This window comes from Cupressus sempervirens, chromosome 5, assembly GCF_028749045.1.
Source record: "Cupressus sempervirens isolate cs-2001-9-10 chromosome 5, ASM2874904v1, whole genome shotgun sequence".
Taxonomy (NCBI): domain Eukaryota; kingdom Viridiplantae; phylum Streptophyta; class Pinopsida; order Cupressales; family Cupressaceae; genus Cupressus; species Cupressus sempervirens.
In genome coordinates, this window is record NC_143122.1 from 936,862,898 (window position 1) to 936,883,114 (window position 20,217).

General features: G+C 37.6%; 1 protein-coding gene across 1 annotated transcript in view; it reads left to right on the forward strand.

Moving 5' to 3' along the window:
* LOC149559029 (small RNA degrading nuclease 1-like) overlaps positions 1-20,217 on the forward strand; it is a 139,089-nt gene that overhangs the window by 32,990 nt on the left and 85,882 nt on the right. The window contains exon 4 of the mRNA XM_089832987.1: positions 4,347-4,415. Within this exon, the coding sequence (XP_089689113.1) occupies positions 4,347-4,415 (69 nt within the window). The remainder of the gene's footprint in view (positions 1-4,346; positions 4,416-20,217) is intronic.

Below are 20,217 nucleotides of genomic sequence, written 5' to 3' on the forward strand. Positions count from 1 at the left end.
TCAATGAGGTCTTCAGGTGGAGGAGTTTGCTGGGTTTTGAGCCAGGGTGGCAGATGGTTACACTCTTACCTATACTAGGTGCATACATCTCTCTTTATTTCTTGGTGATTATGAGATGCAGTCAGATTTCTATGTGATCTACTTGGAGGGATGGATGTTGTGCTATGGATGTGGTTGATACAAGATATTCTTGAGTTTTTCCTTAGTGTGCGTTCGACGAAAATGAAGTTTGAGTGTCGGGGCAGGAGGTATGTGTTGTAGGGTATCCTAGAGGGGAGTTTACGTACTGTGTCTCTGTGGGTAGTGGATAGGGGGGATGTACAAAAGCATGATATAGTTTAGGTGGAGTGGGTTGCACATCATCTCCCGTAGTTCATAGTTACCTAGTTCAGATCAACAAATGGGTTTAGTTGACTTTCTGAACGATCCCCTGCTTGATATTGATGTCACTCTATCATATGATAATACAATATTTCAGGTTGATGTTGATCTCCATCAAGTGATGAGTGAGGATGATATTTGGGATTCCACCTTGACTATACTAGGATGTTAGTCAATCCTTATAGATTTACGACAGGTCTTACTAGGGAGTTCACAAAGGTGTATATAGTGAGTATAGTTTCAGATTCAATCCCCATGTACAAAATATTTACTGAGTGTAGAGTTTGTCTGCCCCTCAGTCTAATGTTTGGTATGATAACTTAGTTGGTTCAGAGAAAGGGGGCAAATCTAGACTTCCTGTTGAGTTGCTTCCATGTGATGTTCTTGCTTCTACATCACCAATACTGGCATTGAGTTTGGTCTTGCAGACTATGTCGTTCACACAGATGGTGTTGTATTTACAGGGATTTTTTGGTATGATTGGGACATTAGACACATTTTTCCATGGGATCCTAGTGGAGATTGGGGTTTGATGTGCTAATGGATTGCGATTGCTCGAGGACAAACAATCTTGGGGAGGGACAACTGTGATGTGCCCAATTTAGCAGGTTTCAAGAGTATGGGTATGTTAGTTCATCATCGTGATCCTCGTGAGCTAACACTTGGATTCGAGGGTCTCTATTTGGTCGACTTACTATTTATAATAAGTTAGGAGAGTTGGTTTCTATCTTTAGAAGGGCACAGTGGTGACATCTTGGGTCAGGATATCTCAGTATTTTCATAGAGCTTTGATAATAAAAGTATAATGGAGGTTATTAATTAAGTTTGACTTAATTAAATAACTTAGTAAGTTTAATGTTTTAATTGATAATAATGCACACACGCACACACAATTAATAGTAGATGAATCAATATAATTAATTGAAATATATATAATTATGAATATTAATGTTAAATCCATGTTAATGTTTTTGAAATTAAAAAGCAACCAAAACGGGGGCTGATCCAAGAACAAAGTAAATCCATTGTAATGTTAACAATAGCAAACAATATATAAACAAACATGATATAAGAAAATTACTTGATCGACTCTGATAATGAGTCAAGAATACTAAGTCAGGAGTACTCATAACCATGATAAACAAATGATTGACAAACAATTATGTAATTGTAGTTGCAATGTAAGTCGACGGTCCTCTATAATAATAGTCAACAATTTTAATAGATAACAAGGAATCATTAGTAATGATAATCAACTATATGAACATAATGTCGATATGATTAGAATCGTGATTGCTGGCATGGATCAACTACCATATAAATATGAGTCGATGTAAGGAACAAAAGGGAAATAGGAATAAGGATATACATAACATGACAACATTAAATGCACAGTAGTCAATTTATGTATAATACATTAAGGCATTATACGTGAGAGAAGACTAATAAAAAAACACAACTGAGTGTGGAAATAAGAGAAAAAACACTCCCATGAATAAATAAATTAAAGAGAGATTCTAGGGTTCAAATGTATCTACCCTTTTTGAGTTTTAAGGTAAATTTTATAACTTTAAGGTTATTATTAATAAGAGGGATGAGAATTAAACCAAATATTAAATCAATGGGGTCTTGGTAAGTAATGAGACATTCTAATGTAGTTATGCAATAAACTCATATTAAATAGCGAATAATAAATCATTTAAATTACAAATATATAATTGATTATGAATTTTTTATATATATAAAAGAAAGGTACATATGTTAGACAATAAAACATATCTGCATAAATATATGTATGCTTTGTAACATAAGCAATATTAATATATACTTGTAGCCTATTCAATAATCTCTTTCTATAGCCCCTAGAGGTGATAGTGTTATGTAGGGAGAGGTGGAGTAAAATCAAAGAATGTATTGGTGTCAACGCCCTACAACAAGTAAATGCACGCTCTCTGTAGGGTGAAATTTAGGAGAGAAGTAAGGGATCTGGCTTAAATTTATTAACAACCAAAATGTATTATGAACTATTTATTAATTACCTTGGATGTTTAATATATTTTTTAATAATTGGAAATTGATAACCTCGTAGTACACAACATCTTTGTGTGGTAGTGATATATACTTAGCTGATTCTTTAATCACTCACTAGTTCAACTAAGCGGATAGGGAGTTTGTGTAGGGGAGAGTAATCTGGTCATAATGAGGAGGGGATACCCAAAATGGGCTTTTTTCATGAGGGAGCTTTTTGGAGACTGTTTCTATCCAAGCACAGTAATTCTATGATCTGCATTAGGGTTAGTGATTAGGAGAGGATTAAGGAATCGAGGTTTAAGTATGTATTGTTCCTAAATATGATCTAATTGCATAATGATATTTAATAATTATTGGGGATTGGTATTCTCCTATTATGAAATATTACAAGTCGCCATCCCCAAGTATAATTCAAACTCCAATTGGGAGTTCAAGAAGAAATTAGGAATGTTCCCAAAAAGGGGTCATTATAGAGACCAAAACAACTAGCATGCTAAACCTAAAATAGATTCTTTTTTATGTAACTTGATTCACATGCCTTATCTAGGGGGGAGGAAGTTTACATTAAATATTAAGGGGAGTCAAAATAAATGATAGATAAAATGCCACAGCTTGAGAGATTTTGATATAGTAGTAATTTCTTAAATTCTGAAGGTTGTGTAAAATTCACAAGTCTATTCCACCAGTGCAAGTAAAATCTCAATTTGCTATCTTGTAAGAACCATTGGGGGACATTCGAACACTATGTTCATGGAGATATGGTAGCTTTAAATATGGAAACTGCATCTAATGGTATGGAAGTTGATATATCATATTATTGATCTGAATTTCACATCTTAAAGCATAGGCAGTAATTATTTTCGTTATGGTGAAACTTCAAACCTTGTTTCTGTATGTGATTTGTTCATATTTCAATACCAAACACATTTTGAACTAAGGATTGTGGAGAAATTGTAAAGAGTTTTGTCACTTATCTGCTTGACATATATAAGTAGGCTATCTGGACATTTTGAACTACAGCAATAGAACTTAATTGATTATTTTGTGGGTATGTGTTCACATTGGGATTGTAGAGATCTATGGAAGACAGTGTTCTGAACTTCTGAGATTTGAGAAGGGGTCATATTAATGGTATAGTCTATGAAGTGTTGTACACCATCTATACTGCACAACATTGTAATAAATTTCATTAAAAATGAGATACAGGAAGTTGAAAAGAAACATGAAATATGTTTCAAATAAGTCTTGGAAAAAATGGAGAAAATTTAAAAAGTGTGCATTATTTTTTGGAATTTCATACGCCAAGACCATTCAGATATCTCTATGGCACTGTGCACAAAACTATTGATAATTGCTGATGAAAGATACTTCTGAATGGTTATGTCTCTGGAAGGGCAATATCATCAATTAGCTCATTCAGTTCTTAATTTTTTAAAGTTTTTTTCATGCACGTACTAAAAATACTGTGAGTAAACAAAACCCCCATTTTATTTTGTGACACCGGGAAGCATAAAGTACAACTTTTTTTTTCCCATCCCTCCTAATTTTGCTATTATATTGTACAACAGTCATAAAACTGTATTGTCCAACACTATGATGGGGAAGGTTTTCTTTAAGTTGGAAAATATTTTCTATGGTCGAATTACAAAGTACACATTCTTTTGGATGCATGAAGGTTCTATTATAGTTTTGCAATATAAGCTTTTATTTCTGTAGTATATATATCTGGTGTGAGGCACTGCTTAATTTATGTTAGGATCATATTCAGTTAGACATGTGCACACTTGCATATGCATGTGCAGACAAGATCATATTAATCTCATAGCTATCTGTATTCATAATATATGCATTGTTCCTCGTGTTACAGTTATCTTCTGGCAAAAGAGCTTTAATTTTTGATGGTTCCAATCTAATGAATCAACGTGGCAAAGCAGGAATTAGTTCTGCTAACTTTTGAGCACCCAAGATTCTCCAAGCTCTACTCATTTCCTTCTTACCAAAAGGTGTGCTTTCTAACTTTCATTTTTATGACTTATATTTTTGGTGCAAAGTAAAAGCTACTACAGCTTCGTTAGATTTCATTGAACAAGACAAATTTCTACCTTTCTCACTATTTTTGGTTTATTATTACCAAAATTAGCATGATATATGATGTAAGTAATGCCAAAATTAAATAAACATTGAACCAATCTATTGCTTTTATATATAAAAGGACAACTATGTGGAGGTCTTACTGGAGGAGGTTGCTGTAAGATTTTTATAATACATTACATTGGCAAAGAGCACTCATGGAAATGTTTTAATGCGTTAGGCACATCAACAAAGAGCACTTGTGGAATTGTTTTCATGCATTATGCACATCGGCAAAGAGCACTCGTGGAAACATTTTCATGCGTTAGACACATTGGCAATTTTTTTTAATATTAACGATACTCCTACACTACCACATTCGTATTGGAAACATGTTCATAAGCAGTCTTAGTTTTATTGGAAATTGTAAATGTTTCTCTTGAGTCTTGACTACCATTTTAAATTCAGTTATAGTTGCTTTAAATAAACCTTTGTGCTATATTTTAAACCTTACGTTGCTATCTTGCTAATTTTATTGTTGCATTTTAATATTCTTTAACTAAATCATACTTTGAAATTTATGGTGCTTGATGAGCATATTCACTTTTTGGATTTATAATCATGGTTGGGTGTTTGAGTTGATGAGTAGTTTGAGATAATAGTTTTCTTCAAGCACTTATGTTAAGCATGGATTTTCTCCAATATCCTACATTTCTTTTCTCAAACTTCAAATACCTGGACTTTAAAGAGAAAGATCAATTTATTGAGTGTTTGAAGTTGACAAAAATGAAAATGAATTAAATTAAATTTAAACATTAGTGTTAACTATTGTCTAGGTTGTCAAAAGAGAGAACAAAATGCACATCTTGTCAAATCAAATAATGAGATTCTCGTGTCACTCAGTAAACACTGACAATGGTGTATCACAAATACAAATCAGAGTAATAAAGTATAAAAGTACAGGGAGGATAAGAGCAAATTACCAGCCAAGGCATTAAGACAGATGCTGTAAGGCTAGGAGGTTTTCCACCACAGATATCCTTGGAGTTCTGCTTAGATTATGTTAGCCCAGCTACACTCCTAATCTTAAAGGATTTTGTCATGTGTGTCTCTTTAAAAAAATTGTATCCACCATTATTTTACTTGAGCTTGTATATGTTTGTTCGAGGCTGGAGTCCCTCTCTGCATTCTTGATTTTTTATTGGAACTTGAAATACTTTTGAGTCCCTTTTACCTTTTGCACACACCATATTCACAGGTTGTCAATTACTCAACTGTATGATATCCTCTGTGCATACATTCTACCATGAGGTTTTGTATTATTCATTGAAATAAGTATATGATGCAAGGAGCACTAGGTGGAATTGTTGGCTGCATCTCAGGCTGTGCATCTTTTGGATGGTTAATTCTTTGTTCTAAAACGCGATCAGTACTTGCTAGATTTTCAGCGTAGTGAGTAATTTGCACAAGACTTGCAACTGAGTCTATTCCAAAATTTGCCAGTTACTTGGAGAGTTACTATGAGAGATTTGCTTGGACTTGATGAGTCCAATAGAGAGACTCAAGACCAAAGAAAAATGATAAAAACATAGTTAACCTATAATACCTTTGTTTCATATTTCCTTTCTGAATTTCAAATAGTGGCTGCATGAAGTGATTCTCATGAAGGAAGAGATAGAGCAAATCAACAAGAGCAATACTTGGGAGCTTGTGCCAAGCCCCAAGGATAAGAACGTGATTGGGACAAAATAGGTGTTTCGTAATAAGGTAAATGAAGAAGGTAAAGTTGTTAGAAAAAAAGCTCGGTTAGTTTGCAAAGGCTAGTCACAAGTGGATTTTGATGAGACTTTCGCTCCTGTTGCTAGGCTAGAAGTAAGTAGAATATTTCTCGCTTTTGCTTCCTTCAAAGGTTTTAAGGTATTTCAAATGGATGTCAGATCAGGATTCTTAAATGGTGACTTGAATGAAGAAGTTTATGTGGAACAGCTGGGTGGTTTTGTGTTATTTGGACTATGTGTGCAAGCTGAAAAAGACACTCTATGGCTTAAAACAAGCCCCTAGGGCCTGGAATGACAGGCTGGACAACTACTAACAGCAGCAAGGATTCAAGAATGGGTATGTGGATAGCAATTTGTATGTCAAGAATGAAGGTAACAACACTCTTATTGTTGTTGTCTATATTGATCTGAATTTCGGTAGTGATAACTCCAAAATGAACAAGAAATTTGCTAATTGCGTGAAAAATGAATTCAAAATGTCTATGATGGGGGAGCTATATTATTTTCTTGGGCTGCAAATTAGTAAATCAGCTGAAGGTATTTTTATTTCAGAAGCTAAATATGTCAGAGGGCTGCTTAAAAGGTTTAAGATGAAAGATTGCAATCCGGTTAGCACTCCCATGGAAAGCGGATGCAAACTAAGCAAGGATGATGTATCTCCTAGTGTTGACCAAACTTTCTACAGGTCTATGGTAGGAAGTTTGTTGTTTGCTACTGCCACTAGACTGGACATCATGCAGGCTGTTGGTTATGTCGCTAGATTTCAAGCATCTCCGAAGCAAATACATGTTAAAGTGGTTAAGAGAATTTTTAAATTTTTGAAAAGCACTACTGAATACGGTCTTTGGTTTCCCAAGCATTCTGATTTCTCTCCTACAGCCTTTATAGATGCAGATTGGGGTGGTTCGGTGGATGAGAAAAAGAGCACAAGTGGGTGTGCTTTCTTCCTAGGAAACTGTTTGGTTTCATGGCTCAACAGTCTTGCACTTCTTTATCTACTGCTGAAGCAGAATACATTGCAGCAGTTTCATTTCGCACTCAGGTAATTTGGATGCAAAACACTTTGATTGATTGCAAGATTCAGTTTGATAATCCCGTTTGTATATATTGTGATAATACGAGTGCCATTGATATTTATAAGAATTCTGTTATGCAGTTCCACACCAAGCACATTCCTATTATCATTATTTGAAAGAGCAAGTTGCTAACAAGGTGGTCAAGCTAGAATATGTTTGTTCAAAGGAATAAGTTGCTGACATTTTTACAAAATCGTTATCTCGGGAGCGCTTTGAGTATCTTCGAAACAAACTTGGTGTTCTTTTGCCTAATTAAATGGCATATGTTCAAGGGGATATTTTCATTCCTATATATCATGGTCATTGATGTCAAAGGGGGAGTTATGTCGTATGCTTGTAGGGGGAGTTGTATGTTCAGCTTCAGGACAACTTAGTTTAAGGAATATTGTGGTATAAATATGGGTTGCCATGAATGAAAAATAGGGGGAGATTGTTAGTATTTTTCATTTCAGTCTTCTAGGCTGAGTGACTTGTTTCTACGAGAAAATGAAGTCCACGGAAAGTTAGTCCACAGGAAAGGTTTTTCCACAAGAAAGTTCTCCACGGGAAAGCTTGTCCACGGGAAAGATTGTCCACAGATAGTTCTCTATGAGAAAGTTTGTCCATGGGAAAGTTTGTCCACGGGAGAATGTTAGTCCACGGGAAAGTGAAGATTGCGGGAAATGGTTCTACAAAAAGCCCTTCTTGCACTATGTTTCTTTAAGTTGCCTATTGTTGAACTCCTTGGCAGTATTTTTTCACTGCACCCTTTGTAACCGTTGACACTCTATGTGAGATTCTTGAATTTCTGACCGCAAGATGTAATGATCATACTTCAAAGGTTACTTTCATGCAGGTAGCAATAAGAACATTATGGACAGGTTGTGTAACAACCACTTTTTTCCGGGTGTTAACTAACAACTAACATATCAAAGAAATACAGTTATTACTTCATTTTTATAGGAAGACAGTTATATCAGTTACATTCATGTAAATGAGATTAATGGTTATAATTAGTTAAACGAAATTTCATAACTAAGAATTGAAAACACCATCAATGAATTTACTATGAAAATTAAAATCTGCATACCATGGAATTCGAAACTGAAATCAATCTAGGGATGCTTCTGCAAACACCCAGGTTAGTCCACAAATACCACTATATCAATATCAAATGACGATTACCATCAAATACCACTATATCAATTAGGGCATCGATTATCATTGGATCATTTAGGGCATCACATACTACTGTGTTAATTAGGGCATCAATTACCATTGGATCATTTAGGGCATCAGATACCACTGTATTATTTAGGCCATCAATTTACCATTGGATCATTTAGGGCATCAGATACCACTGTATCATTTCTTTTCTTCTTATTGCTAACTGTGGCAATAACATAAGATTAGAAGATATGCTCATAATCATTATTCTTATAAATGAAAGATTGAAATAAAAATCCTATAGATATATTCCATATTCAATTGGAAGGTCAACCGATCTAACTGGTTACAGATTATATTGACGAGAAATGTTGCTTTCAATAAACGAAAATATCTGAAACGATGATATATAACAAATCCATTTTATCTTCTTACTTGAATAAACATCACAAAAGTAAAATACTTGTTACCAATAAATGTTTGAATGCTCAACTTATCCTTATTTGATGCACGTCCTGACATCTTGTGGAGAGGGGAAACATTACCAGGGGCTTAACCACCCAACCACGGACCTTAAACTTATCCCCACACTTTCTCTAACTAGAAAGACCCTCCCTACCCGGAATAGACATGGAACACCTTGTCAACCACTGAGCATACTTGACACTTAATGACACCACTCGACTTGACAACAGAGAATGAATTGGACATGCATAAGCTTTTAAATGATTCCTTTTAAAAACAATATATATTGTTATGTCACATATGATTCTATTTCATGTTATTGTAGATTTCTCTCTCTCACCTCTTCACCTTTTCCTTGCCATACAACCACGTGAGTCTCAGGTGTATAAATCTCAGGGTAAACCAACTCATTCTGTTGATCCTCAGCTAATGTATGAATATTACATGTTTTAGTATATCATAGCTTTTGTGACTTAAGAAAATAATCTTAAGACTTGCAAAAGTACAATTCGGTTTTGTCTTACAGCAGTAAAATAAAGATGTTTAGACTTATCATGAACAATTGTTCTTGACTCAATACGGAAAGATTAGGCTCATTGATAATACAATACATATTTCTCATGGACGTACTTCCTTTTGCTATAGTTTTGAATGTAGGAATAAAAGAATGAAAATGTATCACTTGAAAAGGAAATGACCACTTAACCTGGTTTGATTTAATGGAAATGTGGGCCTTGGCTTGATGTTAAACAGCCGGTTCCCTCACAGAAGCAATTTGTATGCAATTTCCGGAATATTTTTGATTTCCGACCTTCAACAAGGGGGTAGAACATAGAGTAATAACATGGAAAAATATGCAGAGGTAAATCGTGTGGAGACAATTTTCATCCCCTGCCTTCTCTTGGCTTGGGAAATTCAGACTTTGTAAGAAACTATTAATGTTATATAACATAGATGATATACGACATCCTATGGAAAGAATCCTTATTGCTGTAAATACATGCACAGTAATATAGAAAAGAATACTATGTTTCATTCGGAAATGGTATGCCGACCACATAACCTTATTAGCTTGTGAGAAAAAAGAGCTTTTGTTGGACGCTATCAACCAGTCCCTTCTCGTAAAATATCCTGTACGCAATTTTAGAGTGATTAACAATCGCGATTTTTAGTAGAGGTAAAGAGAGGGAAATAGCATGGCCAGAAATTCATAATTAAATTCGTGAAGGAGAAGAATACAATTCATAATATATGCCCGTGGTTTCTCACAGCTTCCAAATATATAAGGAGCATTTGATTTCTCAAAGGCTTCCAAGAAGCCGTAACTCTTAAAGAAATGTTTTGCCTTCTTGGACGCCATTATAATATGCCAAGTGTGAATTTCGGTTTCAAGTAAAGAATTGAATAAATAAGTAAAGAATTGAATAAATAAGGAAAAGAATTTCAAGGTTATAAGTCAAAAGAATATTATAATTTACTTGCTCGTAAATATATCTTATTAAGATGACACGTAAATGTTTATCCAAGGTCGTACCTTTTAAATATGTATATCTAAATACATGTTTCATCTTGGAAGATTTATTTTATCTTCTTGTACATGCATTTAAATGTACGTATCAAATAGATAAAATCTTGCATAAGAATAATATTATGATATCACCTTTAATTTATATCTCTGTGTACGTACATAAATATGTATTATAATAATGTGGTGGAAAAGTCAACCAAAAGCCATTTGAGGTACGCATTAATTAAGTTAAAATTATTTATATTTTAAATGTTTATTTAATAGCTCATTCGTGTCTAATGTGTGTATTATGTTATGTAGTCGCTAGGTCCTCAAACATGATGATTTATGATTCATACCTATTTGCCTAGTGATGGTGATGCTTTTGTGCCCAATTTTTTTCTGACAATGTTTCCACCTCTTTGACGTGCTCCCTACAAGAAAATTCTCTGTAGTTAAATCATATTATCATAACAAGTTATTAATCATAAATAATCATAACGACTAACCACCTTTTCAATTCCATGAATTCATGATAAATAATCAATCAACATGTTATCTTCATGTGAAATTATAACGACTAACCATCTTACCATTTTGTAGGATTATAACAAATTTAACTGTCAACTGACTTCATGTGAATCTCAATGACTATATGAACATTGTAAATTGGGTCGAAAATTGGGATGTAATAGGTTGCGTACCCATATTAGAGACACAATTTTGATATGCATGCAGAGAGTGAAGAACATAAAGAGGTTTTTCAATTCTTCAGGTAGTGTGTGAATCAGAGGGTGAAATTTTCATTTGAAGCAAGAAGATAGTGATAAAAAATGAGGAAGGAAGAAATTGTTGCTTTTGTATTCTTGTCTATAGCGTTTTATCAGTTCATGATAAAACAAGATTAAAAACTGGTTGTAATACAATTACTTCATCAGTACTAGGTCATAGCCCACATTTGCAGTGATTAGTGATACCGTGGCTTTTACCCAAAAGGGTTTCCACAAGATAAATTCCTGTGTCTTTGTTTTTCTTTGTGTTCTTTTAGTTGCATTTACTTTAATTTTTTTGAAATACTGATTCGCCCCCTCCCCCTCAGGATATCTTAAGTTTTTCATCGACATCCTCGAGATATTGAGGGGAACGCATGAGTGTCCCGACGTTTGGACGTCCCCAGCTATACCTTTGTTAGTCACTAATCATCACTAGGTCAAAATTTTACTAGGTTACTGCTTGGAGGAGAGATTTTTTTTATATAAAATATAATATTCAAGTATAAGAATTCCTTTCTTATACTTTATTGTTGCTTGGAATTTCATTGCTTCATCAATTAACATTCATCTTTACTCAGTTGTGGTGATGTCTTTCTTCTTCAAATGTCCTGAAGTGATGATTGGAGGCTGGGACCATGTTGCTCATGGCTTCATAGCTTGTGATCACATGCAAGCATACCATTCGCCCGTTTGCACCTTTGGTGTGTTCGTGTCCTTGCTTGCTTGACTCCTTTCTTTCCCCGTTAGGTTGCAAATTCCTATCTATTCATCGTTTGTTTGAGAAGGAATGGAACACGTAGTACTTATTGGATCTAGGTGATGCTCATAGAGGTGAAGCACCAAGACTTTCTAAGAGGTCATCCATCCCAGATCCTCCTCTCATGTTGAACCTATTCGTGCTTGTTACAACCAAGCTTGTGTTTGCCCTCAACTTGTGTTCTTTGCTCGTGGTCGAGCTAGAGTCTGTTGCCCATTCTTGTGGTCAAGCTTCTTGTTGTTTCTTTTTCTGTACGACCAAGTTGTCTTTTTGCACACGAGCTTGTTGGTCGAGTGTCGCGTTTGCTCATGGGCTGCATTGTTTTGGCTCTTGCTTGGTTTGTCTTTGTTGTGGGTTTGTTTTTGGCGTGCTGCTTGTTCCATGCTCTTGTGCTTTGGAGTGGTGTCGTTGTCTGGTTAGGGCTATGGTGTTGCAGAGGTTGGTTTGGTATTGCTATGGGGTTGGGTATCTCTATGGCCAAGTTGTCTTTCTGTACGCGAGCTTGTTGATCGGGTGTCACGTTTGCTTGTAGGCTACATTGTTTTAGCTATTGCTTGGTCTGTCTTTGTTGTGGGTTTGTTTTTGGTGTGTTTCTTGTTGCATGCTCTCGTGCTCTGGAGTTGTGTCGTCATCTAGTTAGGGCTATGGTGTTGCAGAGGTTGGTTTGGTGTTACTGTATGGGTGGGTATCTCTGGTTTGGCTGCAGTGTTGGACTTACTACTTGCAATGTTCTGACCCACACAACTACTCTTAACAATCTCTCTTCGATTCTGGAAGGCAGTACGGGTGGTGGTGTTGATGTACGGATGCCAACTAGAGGCTGTACGGTGTCTATATGACTAGACAGAATGGAGTGGAGATGGTAGGCGACCATACACCAAGGATGGGCAGGTCGTACGATGTGGTGGACAATGGAGTTTGTATGGGGAGAGGACAAAATGGCTATATGGAGGAGGTCGTACGATAGGAAGAGAGGGCCATATGGTAGGATTAGATCACTGTACGGGCATGACTATGTGGTTGTACAAGAGGGCTATGTGGCTATATGGGAGGGGCTATGTGGCCGTACGGTGGCAGAGGAGCAACTTGTGCAACAGAGTATGCCGTCAGTGATGTATCGATCTGTTTGTTGATTGTTCTAGAGTGTGGAAGGATGAAGGGGTGTGCAGATGGAAGAAAGAAAACTTAATCATGCAAGCTAACTTTAAAGATCCAAATTCATCAAATAGTACCAAACAATAATGAAAAATAGAACACAAAACCTTCAATAAGATTTTCCAAAAGATGGTGCTCCAATTTTCTAGATCCGAGCGAAGAGTTACATGCAACAACGAAATAGGGTGAGAGTTGAATCCCACCGAAACTGCACGAGCCAAATAGGGAAGATTTTTCACTTTCGAAATGGTGAACAAACCAGAACTTCAACAGTTTTTCGCAGTACAAAGAAATAATCCAAAATGTATACCTAATGACTACCTATTAGCTGTGCTTAAATACCCGTCGGGGAAAACTTTTCGATGGTGTACAAAGATAGCCGACGGCGACACAAACTACGAAAACAAAAATAAAAATGGGTCCGAGATATATTAAATCAATCGGCCCATTAACAATAGTTTGATTAATGATTTATTTTACAATGGGAACATTATAGTCCTCCTGTCCCAAATTTTTCTTGTCCTCAAGCAAATGCAATGCCGGGTGTTGGAGAATGTGCTCGCCTTCCCATGTTGCGTTGTCCAATGGCAAGTGTTTCCAACGCACCAAATATTCCTTCACCGTGTGGTTCCACAGGGTCTTCTCACATACTTCGATGATCTTGGCTGGTTCCAATATGAGTTTTCCTTCATTGTACGGTGAAAGGTCTGTGGCTACCGTGATGTTCCAGCCCATGGCCTTTGTCAGGCATGAAACATAAAAGACGTTATGAATACGGCTTCCCTCCGGAAGTTCTAGCTCGTAAGCGACTTTGCCAATACGACGAACTATGCGATAGGGGCCATAAAATCATGACTTCAATTTTTCTTTTCCCTTTTCCTTCAATGAGGATTGTCGATATGGCTGGAGCTTGAGATAAACCAAGTCCCCTACTTCAAAACTCCTCTCCGTTCAATGTTTGACGACGTACATCTTTTGTTGATTTTGTGCCCGTTGTAAACTCTCCTTCAGGTATCATAGAATGTCCTATCCCTCCTAAAGCCAATCCCTCGCCCTTGGTGTGTGACTATCTCCCAACACTGTATCGATGAAGGAGAGAGGTTCGTACCTGTACATTGCTTTGAATGGTGCCATCCTGATGGACATGTGATATGTGGTATTGTAACAATATTCTCTTAGGTGTATCCACTTGACCCACGCCTGTTGTTGTGCTAAAACATAGTTTCATTTGAAGGTAACCTTCGAGCCACTTGTTCACAATCTCCGTTTGTCCATCTGTCTGAGGGTGGTAACTAGTACTTGGTGACAATTCTATCCCTGCCAATCAGAATAGTTCTGTCCAAAAGATACTGATGAATCACCCATCTCGATCACTGACATGTTTCGGGATAACCCGTGTAGATGAAAGACTTCTCTAAAAAACAAATCGGCAACTTGTGTGGCCTGAAAATAAATCCGAGGGGATGGCAAAGAAATGTGCGTACTTTGTCAATCTGTCAACCACCAAGAAAATACAATCCTTTCCGTTCACCATGGGAAGCCCTGTTATGAAATCTATTGAGATACTTTCCCACTTATGTTCTGGAATCGACAAAGGTTGTAGTAACCCGACTAGTAGAGTATGTTAGGATTTGTTTTGTTGGTAGACTGCACACTCTCTTACATACTGTAATACGTCTCCTTTAAGTCCTTTCTATGAAAACCTCTCCCGGAGACCTCTGTAAGTTTTGAGGAAGCTCGGGTGTCCTGCCAAGGGTGAGTCGTGTACCTCCTTCAAGATTTTCTACTTTAATTTGGATTTTGACACTAAAAATATCCAACTCTTATAGTAAATGATGTCATCCACCACTTTGTATCAATCATCCTTTGTGTTGCCATCCATTAGCTCACAGGCAAATGTGTTTTTGGAATATTCTACCAACAAACGTGCTTTCCAGTCGGCTGAAATCTGGGTTAGTAAGCAGATGGCGAGCTTCCTGGACAAAGTATCTGCAACCACATTGTTTTTTCCTTTTACATATTCAATGTTAAAATCAAAGGCTTGAACCTTGCTTACCCGTTTTTGTTGCCTCTCGTTCAAATCCCGTTGCTCCAGAAAATATCTCAAACTGTTGTGATCTATGCGGACGACAAACTGGGCACCTACCGGATACTATCAGAACTTGGTTAGTGCATGTATGATGGCCAACATCTCTTTGTCATAGATGGAATATAAGCATTTTGTTTGCGTAAGCTTCCTGCTCTCATAAGGTATGGGTGTCTATCTTGCATCAATACTGTGCCAATGCCTTCTCTGGACATGTCGCACTCCAAAATGAATGGTCAAGTGAAATTAGGTAATGCAAGTACGTGACAAGTGCTCATTGCCTCTTTTAGCTTATCAAAAGTGAGTTGTGCCTCATTCCACTGGAAAGACCCCTTCCTTGTTAGATCCATTAAGGGTGCGTTAAGCTAAGAGAATCCTTTAATGAACCTTCGATAATAACTGCATAGTTCAAAAAACTCTTGCAAATCCGTGAGTTATTTTGGGGGAGGCCAATCAAGGATAGCCTGAATCTTCTCCTGATGAACTTGAACTCCATATTTACTGATAACATGCCCTAGGTACAATATTTCTGTCATACCAAATTCACACTTGGATCGCTTGGTGAACAAATACTGCTCCTTCATGATCTTTAGGACTTCATTTAGATGTTTCAGGTGCTCCTACCATGTCCTGCTATAAATAAGATCATCAAAAAATACCAATAAGTACTTACACAATTGTTTGTTGAAGGTGCGATTCATGCACGATTGGAATGTAGCAGGTGCATTTGTCAATCCGAATTGTATGACCAGGAACTCATAATGCTCGTAGTGACAACGAAAAGCTGTCTTTTCCACGTCTTCCTCCCTCATGCAGATCTGATGGTATCCGAAATGGAGATCTATTTTTGAGAAATAAATTGCGCCGTGTAATTCATCCAGAAGCTCATCTATCCTTAGAATGGGATGTCTATTCTTTATTGTTTTTTTGTTCAATGCACGGTAGTCCACACACATGTGCATCATCCTGTCCTTTTTGACGAAAACTACTGATGACGCGAAGGGGCTGGAACTGGGATGGATCCATCCTTTTTCTAGTAGTTCTTGAATTGTCTTCTCGATCTCATCTTGGAATTTCTTAGGATGGTGGTAAGGTGTGGTTATGATTGGCTTGGCTCTTGCTTCCAACTCAATAGTGTGTTTAAATCCTCGATGAGGCGGTATGTTAGGAGGAATGTCTATAAAAACTTTGTCGTGTTTACTTAAAATATTCTGGAGATCATCATCTTGGGGAGGTGTTTGTTGCCCTTCTATAGATTTTGCCAAAACAAAACAATGTGCAGCCCAAGCAATGTCATCACGCCCAAAAAATTGCCTCCATCCAATGCACAGAAACTTCCTTCGGACCCTTATTTGCCATTCTGCAGAGAACAACCTTCTTTCCATCGACGACAAAAGTGAAATCCATTTGTTTGAAACTCTGAGTGTATTCGTCAAGTGTCTCCATCCACTGTATACGCAAAATAACTTCCATGTCATCAAGGTTCACTATGAAGAAATCCTCGGTCACTGTGTGATTCACTGTTGTGATACTTAGCTAAGGAACAAGGTGTGTGCAGGACAAAAGAGTCCCTCCGGCAACTTTGATTTGAAATCCTGCGTGCGTCTCCGTAGGTAGACCTCTTCGCTTCACTAGGGATGAGTTTATGAAATTTAGAGTGGCTCTGCTATCAAGAATCACCATAACCCTTTGTCCTTGAGGGGTTCCCCGTACACGAAATATTGTACACCTCGGGCTATTGACTAGAGCGATAGTTCCTCCGTGCTGTACCAATCCTGCAATTCTTTTCGTATGGTTCAAAGTTCAAACTAACCATGTTGGGGTCATCGTTTAGTTGTCTTCGGTAGGTATTTCTTCCTGTTCGTCCTCATCATCAAACACGACCTCAATGTAATGGATCTTCCCTTTTCCGACGCATCTGTGGCCAAGTTCCCAAGGTCCCTTGCAATTGAAACATAGTTTCTTCCTTCAGAGCTCCTGTCTGCTGGCTTCGTCCAATGACGTCTTCTTGGGCGGAGGTTTAGTATCTCTATCCCTTGGAAACACCGATGGTTTGGAATGTGAGTAACTGCATGAGGATGATGCAGATGATGATGCCATACTCCATGCCTTCTTAATGGCGTCCAATAGAGTGGCAGGATTGAACCCTTTTACCAACCTTTCAGTGGTTCTATCAGTCCGTCCATGAAGAGCACTATTCGTCTTCTTTTAGAAATGTTCGTGACCAAAACAGAGAGTTTTTGAAATTCCGCAATGTACTGGTCGACCGATCCAGTTTGTTTCCGCTGTGTCAAATCTTTGAAATTGAGTTCCAGATCTTTACCATCAAATTGATCTATCAATCTCTTAGTGAATTTCACATAAGTATTTATTTGATCATGCCCCAGTGTGATCGTGCCATGATGCCACCATTCATGCGCAAATCCCTCCAGGTGCAATGCCGCTAATTTAATTGCTGCTTCTTCTGGCATGGGATTAAGCTGGAAGTAAGTATTGGCCTTCATTACCCACGCTTGCGCAGATATGGATCTGGATCCGTCAAATGGAGACAAATTTACTTTACTCAACTTCCTCTTGAGATCATCATTAAAACATCCTCTATTTCTGTCTCCTGAATATCTCATTCTTAGATCTGCATAATCTTTGCAAGATATATCTTTCTCAAAATTCGCATTCTTCTAGTCTTCTCTCAGCTGTTCTTGCATTTCATCAAAGGTCGGCTGCTTCCCTTTGGGTGGTGTTTCCGTCTGTGGGGGAAAAGATGGCATGGAAAGTTGAGAGCGTGTTGGATGAGGGTTTGTTTTACCCGACACTGAGTCTGCGCTATGACCGTTTTGTTCTCCGGATATTTTATTGTTTGCCAATTTCTTGAGAGTTTCTTCCATGAGTTGCTAAGTATCATTGATTTGTGCCCGATTCTTTGCAAGTTCTCTTAGTAGTGCCACGAGTTTGGCAGTTGTTGGTTTTGATTCGGCAGCCATTCTATCAATGGAATGGGTTCTTTGTTTCTTCTGGCTATAAACTCTCATTCACCGTTCATAGGTTGGCAGGATCGAAGCGCTCTGATACCACTATAATGTTTCGACCCTCGCAACTACTCTTAACAATCTCTCTCTTCGATTTTGGTAGGCTATACATGTGGGGCGTTGATGTACGGATGCCAACTAGAGGTCGTACGGTGTCTATATGACTGGACAAAATGATGGAGTGGAGATGGTAGGCGACTGTACACCAAGGATGGGAAGGCCGTATGGCATGGTGGATAGTGGAGTCCGTACGTGGGATAGGTTGTACGGGGGGAGGACAAAATGGCCGCACAAAGGAGGCCGTATGGTAGGAAGAGAGGGCCATACGGTAGGCCTAGATTGCCATACGGGCAGGACTATGTGGCTGTATGGGAGGTCTATGTGGCCGTACGGGAGGGGCTATGTGGCCGTGTGGTGGCGGAGGAGCAACTTGTGCAACAGAGTATGCTGTTAGTGATGTATCGATCTGTTTGGCAGATGTTTTGAAGTGCGAAAGGATGAAGGGGTGTGCGGATGGAAGAAAGAAAACTTAATCATGCAAGCTAACTTTAGAGATCCAAATTCATCAGATAATACCAAACAATAATGAAAAATAGAACACAAAACATTCAGTGAGATTTGCCAAAAGACGGTGCTTCGATTTGCCAGATCCGAGCGAAGAGTTACATGCAATAATGAAGTAGGGTGAGGGTTGAGTCCCATCGAAACTGCATGAGCCAAATAGGGAAGATTTTTCATTTCTGAAATGGCGAACAAACTAGAACTCTAGTAGGACTTCGCAGTATAAAGAAATCATCCAAAATGCATACCTAATGACTACCTATAAGCCATGCTTAAATACCCGTCGGGGAAAACTTTCCGAGGGTGTACAAAGATAGCCGACGGCAACACAAACTACGGAAATAAAAATAAAAATGGGTCCGAGATATATTAAATCAATCGGCCTATTACAATAGTTTGATTAATGATTTATTTTATAACGGGAACATTACACTGCTCATAATGGAACCTGACTAGGTTGGAATATTGTTAACACCTCTTCACACTTAGCAATGTAAGCAATGTGAGGGGACTGTGTTTGAAGGTCTTCTAGATCATGTGTGTGAAAAATAACTATTGCAAAAACTAATTCACATCCAAATATTGAATAACAACACAAATTGCAACTTCACAAATATTCTGCACAAAGAAATTTCAACACGATGACAATATTTTCGGACAAAATTGTCCCTTGAAAAACCCATAAGGGAAAATCAGTTCTTTGGATGGAAAATATATTAATCTTCAGCAATATAAGAGTTGTGATATTGTTATTAGGATTTAATTGTGTGATTTTTGAGTCAAACTCATTGACCCATGTTTCATGAGTAGTGATTCAACATGAATCCATATCTCTCATGAGAATAAATGGAACACTTAGCACTCATTGGATCTAGGTGATGCCCACAGGGGTGAAGCACCGGGACTTCTTGGGAGGTCACCTATCCCAGTACTACTCTAGCCTGAGCGCGCTTAACTACGGAGTTTCCTCCATGGTTAAACCGAAAGCTTGCAACCCCATTTGCAAAACCTTCACCAAGTGTTGTGCCTTATGAACCATTCATTAGACAGCCCCTTAAACTCATTAGAAAGCCCTTGTGAGCATCACCTAGATCCAATGAGTGTTAAGTGTTCCATTTATTTTCATGAGAGACAGATTCATGTTGAATCACTACTCATGAAACATGGGTCAATGAGTTTGACTCAAAAATCACACAGTTAAATCCTGATAGCAATATCACAATTTGACTTGCCGTGGAAACTATCTCCTACTTATTGATATGAGAGTTACAAAAGAATTCCTTGCCTCTCACTGGTAGAACTCCAATAAACTCCCAATATCTCCCGCTGATATCCCCCACTGCTATCTGAACGCTAAGACTGCACTATCGCTCCCATTGCAAGATTATTCGCTTTCACTGTGAAT